Here is an 8,894-nt window from a genome sequence, read left to right as displayed (position 1 = left end):
TTTGACAGTCAAGAACACACGACCATTTTTTTAGAACAGTGGTCAACTAAATATTGCACTGACACACATTTTTTATTACAACTAATAAGTTGTATTCTAGCTAATTCAATCTCTAAGTAATTATCAAAGATAATTACAAACATACAAATGATTACAACGGATAAGTTTCAAATAAATATTACGGAATCTTAACGAAATTTTTACTTGATCTTATATGTGTTCTAACTGTTCTTTGGTAGAAACTCCGGTAAGTGGTGGTCGTAGTGATAAATTCCAGTTTCTTTCGATTTTTTCGTCTCCCAAATTTAATGCCAAAGCAAGTAGATTCCAATTATTTATAAAGTTCCAAATCAGTTTGCATACATGACAATATTTTGCATGTCGTTAACGATAACTAGTTTACCTAAAAACAAATTAATGGTTAAACAACTATAAATATACGGTATTGCTAAAAACTTTAAAGGATCTAAACCGTTAGAAAAGTAACACGTGGTAGGGGAAATTAATATAATACATGTCATATAAGTTAATAAACTTATCACATTCATTATCTTAATGTCATTTCTAAAGTTCATATGTCTATCTTTGTCTCATGTGTTATCTTACAGATTACAAATCAATCAAAATCATTAAGATACAAACAAGAATTACACTTGTATTCTTTGTTTACAAGAAAACACTCATTCATGCCCAACAAATCCAAAAATATACACATATTTGTATATATAACAATTTATTGCTTTATTACATATTTTGAAATTGTATGGTATATCTTTACATATATAATACAGGCTAACCTCAAAAAAAAAAAAAAAAGCCTAACTTTTCAACCAAAAGACCACCCCAATTCGCAATTTCGAGTAAAGAATGCGTTTACGTTCATTATCGTGTTCAAGTGCAAGTATCATGTCCGGTCGTAATTGCGCAGTTTTCTAGAAGTATAGCATAGGAGCTTTTATTGCACAACAAAGTCAGGTAATAACTGGGGATCATCGAACCTATATTGATCCGCTAGATCAATATGCCTTTGTCCCATAAATCCATTCACTTCCAAATCATTTCCAAAATCAAGAATGGAGTTTTTCTTCAACTCTTTCGGTTTGTCTTCTGAAGAAGATGACTGACCTACTGCTGCTTTCCCAGCTTGTTCCGGTGAAGATCTACTATTCAACTCTTCATCGCGAAACTCTTCTTTGTACATGTCTTCAACCATCGGTTTCCAAAGGCGCACACGAGCATTTATAAACCAATTCGCAATCTGATACACGCATAAAATTTGATTTATAACAAGTTAAACTAAAATATGGAGAATATTATATATGCATGTATATACAACTCAATTATCAACACACCTGGCTTCTAGTGAGGCCTGTTTGTCTTGCTAGCATGATCTTCTCTGAATCCTTTGGGTAACTAAACATAATAATAGTAAACTCAGTTAAAGAAAAACTCAAAATTCATCTAAAGTATGTCTTTATTAATGCATGAACATGTCACAAGTGTATTATTAATGTATGAACATGTGGCATGTCATGCAATATTGTTAACCCAACCCGCTTTGACTCGTCACTTTTTTACACTGCTAATATTAATTTATGCATATGTAAACTTTGAAAAAGACGTTAATAGCGCATACGGGTTAAGAAAATGCTCAAAAAGCCAAGCACGAAGGATCGAAACCGAGCCTTCAGGCAACCCTCTTTGCGGTCTCCAAGAATGACGCATAACGCCAAGTGGATTTAAGGTTCGTTGTTGCCTAAGCTGTTTTTCCACGTTACGAAGACGAGGTAAAACTCGGTCCGAGGAATCATCTTGCTCGCCAAGATTTTGTCGGGTCACTTGAATTTGAGCATTTATTGCGTCACGCAAGCAGCGAAAGTGTCGAGAAATTGTATGATGAGCCAGTGATGTGTATGATCTCGCAACCCCGCAACCCGTCACGATGTCTAAGGATCCCTCAACGATTCTTAGTTGTTGGCAGTATTCTCGGTATCTTCTATCCACCTACAACACATTATACAACCATTATTTCACATGTTTCCAGTAAATTCAAGATTCTACTCAGAAGGATGATTATTGGGTATTTGAACATCCCTTCAGAAACTGATTAATTATGTTATAAGTTACGTAAATTTGAAGATAATATGGGTAAAGGATGAATGGTTAAAATATCTATAAATCAGTATTTAAATGTAACATTTTTCATCAAATATAATAACGTCTTTGTAACTTTCTTGTAGATGTCAACTATTTCTAAGAGAAATATATATATATGTTGTCAATGGCATCGACTTTTACTCACAAGAACATCAGTAAAAGGTCGTTTTTGCTTTTCATAAGGGCGAAGGTGGCATCCAATGGACGCCTGCCCACAGACGTTGCATCGAACGGATCTATCCATGGGTCCTTTTGAGAACATGTCCGTATGGACAAACGGGCATGCTGGCCCTCATTTAGTTACTTTTTCATTTTTAGTTTTTTTAAATGGCTATGTTTAATAAGCGTTTAATCTTGATACACACTTTCAAGAAACATTTCAAAAGGATACGAACTTTTAGTGAAAGATTGTACCTCATCCAACAAAGAAAACAATTTGGTGATCTTGTTTTGAAGCTCGGTTTTCTCTGAAGCCGAAAGTTGATCAGCAGATGAACTCGTGGCAGTCTCGAGAGGGACAGATTGAAGCTCAATTCTTGAATAATTTCCATTGGATTTATTTAAATTGTTGTGTTTATTCATCTTTAGCTGCCTCATAGCTTCATGAATATTAGCTACCTCTTCTAGCAATTCTTGTGCCGGTTTCAAATATCTTGAATTGTAAATTCTTGGCACAACCCCAGTTGGGATTTGATATGTACCCGAAACCGAGCATTGGACATTGTCCATAGGACGATCAAACGACAAAAAGTCAACATTTTCGAGTTTATCACTTCTAGAGCCATGATAACTCGAATCTTGAATATGTGGATTCAAGTAATTGTATTGAAAAGGTTGCATGTCCATTGAAGAACTTACTTGCATTCCAAGACTTAAAGACAATTCTTGATGACTCTCCACTCTTGCAAGATTTTGAGGGTTTGACTGCTGACCCGACAAAAGATCCAAGAAACACGGGTCGGGTGCGTCATGGTTTTGGTACATAGTATGATCAATAGGAGGGCAAGAAGATTCTTGATAAGAACTAACTTGTTGTTGGGTAGAAAGATATGAACTTGGATAATAAGTTGCCATCTATATTTTCAAGAAATTAATCACAACCAGTCAAATTTTCATTTGTTGGTGGCAATACCTAAATCAACAACAAAAAAAACCAAAATTAAATAAGAAAAAACCCCTGTTGATCAACTAAATTTGCAAAGAACATCTTTTTGTATTAACAATAATATAATTTGTAACAAAAAAAAACATGTTTATTCATAAATTCCAAAATAAAAATATGCAAACTTTTGATGATATATATATATTATGATCATGGGTCAGCTAGATTACTGAATAAAACTAGTACCTGTGATCTGGAGCAAATATGAAGACAAGACCAAAGAAGCAGAAACAAATTCTTCCTAAATAGGAGACAAAATTGGATATGAACAAGATATCTATTTATATTTATATATAGAGAGATGTATGTGTATGTATGTATATATATTCCTCATAATATTAAATAGAAAATTTTATTAAAATATTTATAATAGAAAACAAATTTACCAACCCATCTAATCATTGAACAATGACCATCTCCAAAAAAACAATGAATGAAAATTGCAATAATTGGATAGGATGCAAACTAAAAACAAGATTATCCAGCTCATTATGCAAAAATAATAATAAACACATAGACAGTAAGATTATTGATTATTAATTATGAAAGACTAAAACCTACCATTGCCACGTGTGTAGCAAATTGTAATTGAAATTGGGAATCAAATAATGAATGATTTAAAGAAAAGAATTGAAGGTGTTTGTAGAAACCTTTGGAATCGAATTGGGTGTTGCTTAAATGGGGTGATTTGATTAAGAAATGATTGCTTGAAATTGGGGATTGTGGAAGGCTAATTCTAACCACCAGTTGGTGGACCTAAACTAATTGTTCTACTTGTTTGTATTCAACCTTCAATTAAAGCATTCTTTTATTGTTGCAAGTAGTTGGCAGTGTGTTCAATTTGAATTATAAAATTAATTACCAATTCTACCAAACACATTTCATATTTTTATTTAAGGAAAAAGATATGATTTGGTTATTTAAGAGATTAAATGTGAATTTAGTGATTATTTAAAGTGATGTATTCAATAATTATACAGAATCAACATTCATCGTTTAGGTAAAATGGACTTTGATAATCCAAAATATAACAAATTGATCGATAATAATTCATACGAACAATTTAGTCAGTCATAGCTTTTATTTCCATTATCATAATCATTATGAATTTGCATTCAATTTATATTTCATTTCTACACGATTTTACTTGTGTGTTTTCTTATTTAATTAGTACATAATCATCACAATGAGCGAAACTGAGTTGAAATCAAATGTAAATTTATACTGATTATGCTACCGGGATTGTCATGATTGACAACGACAGTGAAAGTTAGGACATTTAGTAATTGATTGCATGGATTGTTATCAGCCAAAGGGTGATAGTTTGAATTATTATCCAATTTGTTTTTTTAATTTATGTCTTAAGAGTTAATTACAAAAGTATAATACTGTATTTTTATAGATAAAAAAAGTGAAAAAGAAAATGAAAAATATAAACATTTTAGAGCCTTAAAGGTTAAATGTAAAAGAAACAAATAAGACTTTCAAAAATTCCTTAGCTGAGAGAGTATGGTGGGGTTGTTTGTAATTGTGTTTCAATTTTGGTAAATTAGCTGTAGTTTGAAGCAAGAGCTCAAAGAAGAAGCTGTTAGTTGAGAGTTTAGGGTTTAGATTCGAAGCTGAAACTTTTTTAAGTTGGTAGTTGAACTTTCTATTTATATAGTAGTGTTTGGTAAAATTCCTCTTATATACATATTTATTTAAAATGATAGATAATAGAGTAAAAAGCTAAAAACTAAAACTTTATTTAAAGCTTCTTCTGTTCGTGTTCTAAGCTAAAAACTAGCTAAAAACCAAAATAACTTTATAAAGCTCAACTCCTTACCAAACATGATTAAGGTACCATAAAAGTCTTATTGCATAAGCTACAATAAGTTTTAGTATATTGTTAAAGGACCCTTAAAGTTTGTAGGATTTGGAATGCTTTTTTTTTTCTCTCTTCTTACATGTTAATTATTAAATGTGTTAAATGTGTTGGCTGTGTGTGTTAAATTTATAAGCAAAATAATGTATATCGCATTCCAAGGATTTTCTTATGTTTTATGTAATTTAAAATTGATAAAATGGATGTTTTATATGGTTTCTATATTAATTGTTATAAAGACGATGTTTTGAGTTCCTTAAAAACTGAACTCCTCTAAAAATTTTGGACCAGTTAGACTACATGTGATTTGCAGACGGAACCACTTTGAGTCTCTTTAAAAAATTTTGAACCAGTTGACTATCTGTGGTTTACTAGCTAGCGCGATCACTATGAGTCTCTCTATCTATTTTGCATTCAATATTTCAGGGAAAATATGTGTATGCCATTTTATACCGTTCTAATTATGTCCTTGTGTTTTAGACCAAACTACATATCGTGTTTGACTTTGATGGTGATGATCAACCTCGTCATCTGAGAAAGATCCGTCATCTGAATAGACAATTACAGTTCCAACACAATGCATTCTCGATTCAAATCGCTCTCAGAAACCCTAACCAACTCCAGTGACCATTTAACCTCAAAAGTCGAAATACAACAAACATATTCAAAATACCTTAACTTTCTCAACAATACTATGTTCTTCAAAAATATTCTAGGGGTCGTTATTTGTTGTAGTGCGAGGGATGATACTGATAAAACATTTCTTCTGCAACACAAAGGAGTTGTGCGGGTTGTCAGGGATTTGAAATTAGAAGTGTGATTTGAAATCTGAGAGATGTCCGAGATAAACAGGGGATTAATTTTGGAGTAATGGGTCGTTGGGATTTGAAGGATTTTAAAGATGAGCAGTGATAAAGGTATCTGGTGGATGATGAACTTGTGGCCATTTTGAAGAAGCCCGTTACGAGGTTTTTGCAGTTGAATTGGAAATGGTGAGGAGATAATAATGAATAGAAGTCGCGAAGATCATCATTTTCCTTTACAAAGGGAGATAGCTGGAATCAAGGTTTTGAAGGTGGTGAGAAGAAGGGTGGTGGCCAATGGCGATGGAGACGAAAAGGGAAAGCACAGGGATGTAAAATGTTGTGTAAGGGAAGATAAAAGGATGAAGAAATAAAGGGTTGTGATGGGTGAAATGCTTATTTTATCCCTCAAATTAACGGTGTCAATAATGAAACCTCAACAGAGGGATACATTTGGTCCATCTATAAAACCATAGGGAGTCAACCAGTTCAAAATCTTTTCGAGGGGTACAAAATGGATCCTGTTTCAAACAACATTGACGCAAAATGTAGTTCTCTCTTATTTTAGGTTACATTTTATATCAAAAAGGTTTAAATTACACATGCGCCAACAAATTATATATACATGTATTGGTATAATGATTACTAAATATTTAATCATTTACAAAATTATTTTGCGGTTTTTCTTTTTAAACGAAGATTTTAATTCAAACAAAGCATAATGTTTGAAACTGTACAAACACCAACCCTACAAAATATTACAAGAAAACAATAGGAAAATTGAGGGATGGTGAACGTTATATGTGTAAATGAAGGTTTGGGCTTCCGTAAATTAAGAAATGTATGAATATTATATTATTCTTATTTGCATCATTAGTTTAAATATTGTTAGCAAAAATCAAACTTAAATATGCAGACCAAGAACTCCACATTTGATGCTTCTACATCATAAGAGTGCCTTAAATTAAAAGTGATTATTTTCATATAACCAAATAAGTTAAAGGGGATATTTAAAATTGGTTGTGTAAGCTTTAATACTAAAAGAATTTATAGACAAAAATTAATTAAAAACATCTATCTATAATATATATAAAAGAAAACCCAAAAATCCTATGTGTCGCGATGTGGTCGCTCCCCCCTTTTATGGAAGCCACCAGATTTCTTGATTTTTAAATGGAGGCCTCTCATTGATTTAACCCAAATTCATGGGTATGGTCTTACCAAAACCAGATAGTTCTTAAACAGGTTATAACATCTTATTAAATTAAAAATTAATCCTAACAATTATTTGATATGAAAATCCTATAAAATAGGAATATACTAAAATTTAATATCCAATTTAAAAAAAAGATATTATTTACAATTAATAAACAATTTTATAGTAAAAATCATAAGCGGGTCATAGGTCACCAAATCCAGATAGCTTTTAAACGGGCTATAACATATCATTTATTTATTAAACCATTTCATCATCAAACCCTAAGTATATTATTAACTTTCTTACAATAAAGAAAATTAAAATCCATAAAATAAAGATTAAAAAAACGAAAAATGTAAAACAACCATTCTCTCAAGCCATCAGATTACTTTATTTATAAATGAAGGCTTCTCACGCATTTAACCCGAATTCACGAGTAAAGGTCTCACCAAACCCAGATAGCTCTTAAACGGGTTATAACATCTCATTATATTAAAAAATAACTCATCAACTATTTGATATGAAAATCCTATAAAATAGGAATATACTAAAAATTAATATCCTATTTTATTTTAAAAAAGATATTATTTATAATTAAGAAACAAATTTTATAATAAAGAAAATAAACGGGTAATGGATATCACCAAACCCAAATAGCGTTTAAACCGGATAATAACATATCATTTATTTGTGAAACCATTTTATCATCAAAACTCAAGTATATTAATTATTAACTTTCTTACAATAAATAAAATTAGAATCCAAATATACATATATAAATATTAAAAACGAAGAATGTAAAACAACCCCCGTAATACGGGGGATAAAATCTAGTTCATTAATAATTAAAAAAAGTATAAACATAAAATTTTAAAAATATTAAATATCGAGTACTTAGTCTTGTCGGTTAGTCAAAAACATAAATATATTTTGCCAAACTTACCGGTCCAAGAGCGTGTCAAAGTCATACCAATGCCATATCACCCAAAAAATCATGAATTGTGGTCCATACCACATAATCTTAGAAATAAAAATGCCTAGTTTAATACGCGCATATTTTTCAAATTTTCAAGTAACGTCGAGAACAATCTATGAGTCTGAATCTTTCTTATAAACACACATATGCAAATATATGTATAGGTGTGTATACTTGATGCTTACAAATGTTCATTCAAATGCCTTATGTGAAAAAGTTGAAGGACATTGTGTCGTTGCCACTTATACTTTTTAACTTTAATAATTTTTGTCGTCTGTGACTCTGTGGAATAAAATGTTCGTCGTTGTGAGATGTAGAATGAAACTTTCTTTAGTTATGACACAAGTTTCTGAAGATAACATTTTAACAAGGTAATGCCAAAAATATGTTATTTTTATTTTTTTATTATATTAAAAAGTTACAAAATACGTAGAATAAAAAAATAAGAAGACATAATTTTAGGTTCAGGTGGTAGTCATCTTCGAGTGCCTTCGGGTGGTAGTCGTCTAAACATCTTCTATATTGTTGATTCTTCCTAGTTGCTCATGCGTATCGATTGGTTGTAAGCGAGCTCATCATAGTATAGTGGAGATGATGTTCTGTTTGATACTGTAGATTCAACTTCTACAGTATCATCGAGTTGTTAATGTTTGTTTTATTTACAAGATACATTCGGGTAGAGCATGGGAGAGGATGTGGAGGCAGCTGGGTGAAGAACAGGACAATGAAGAGGA

General features: G+C 31.4%; 1 protein-coding gene across 2 annotated transcripts; it reads right to left on the bottom strand.

Moving 5' to 3' along the window:
- Window positions 1-919: 919 nt before the first annotated feature.
- LOC143585680 (BEL1-like homeodomain protein 7) lies at window positions 920-4,116 on the bottom strand. 2 transcript variants are annotated; one of them, XM_077067419.1, is made up of 5 exons: window positions 3,881-4,116; window positions 2,572-3,289; window positions 1,637-2,004; window positions 1,353-1,413; window positions 920-1,258 (listed from the first exon to the last, which is right to left on the bottom strand). In XM_077067419.1, the coding sequence occupies exons 2-5, from the start codon at window positions 3,229-3,231 to the stop codon at window positions 956-958; spliced, it is 1,392 nt and encodes a 463-aa protein (XP_076923534.1). In that variant the 5' UTR covers window positions 3,232-3,289; window positions 3,881-4,116; the 3' UTR covers window positions 920-955. The 2 variants fall into 2 exon arrangements, with proteins under 2 accessions (XP_076923534.1, XP_076923533.1); XM_077067418.1 differs by lacking the exon at window positions 3,881-4,116 and adding an exon at window positions 3,506-3,636.
- Window positions 4,117-8,894: the final 4,778 nt, after the last annotated feature.

This window comes from Bidens hawaiensis, unplaced genomic scaffold, assembly GCF_021521415.1.
Source record: "Bidens hawaiensis isolate Kalapana, Puna unplaced genomic scaffold, B.hawaiensis_p1.1 tig00034032_1, whole genome shotgun sequence".
Taxonomy (NCBI): Eukaryota; Viridiplantae; Streptophyta; class Magnoliopsida; order Asterales; family Asteraceae; genus Bidens; species Bidens hawaiensis.
The sequence above is the reverse complement of the archived record's forward strand: the minus strand, read 5'-3'. Positions and strand labels throughout refer to the sequence as shown.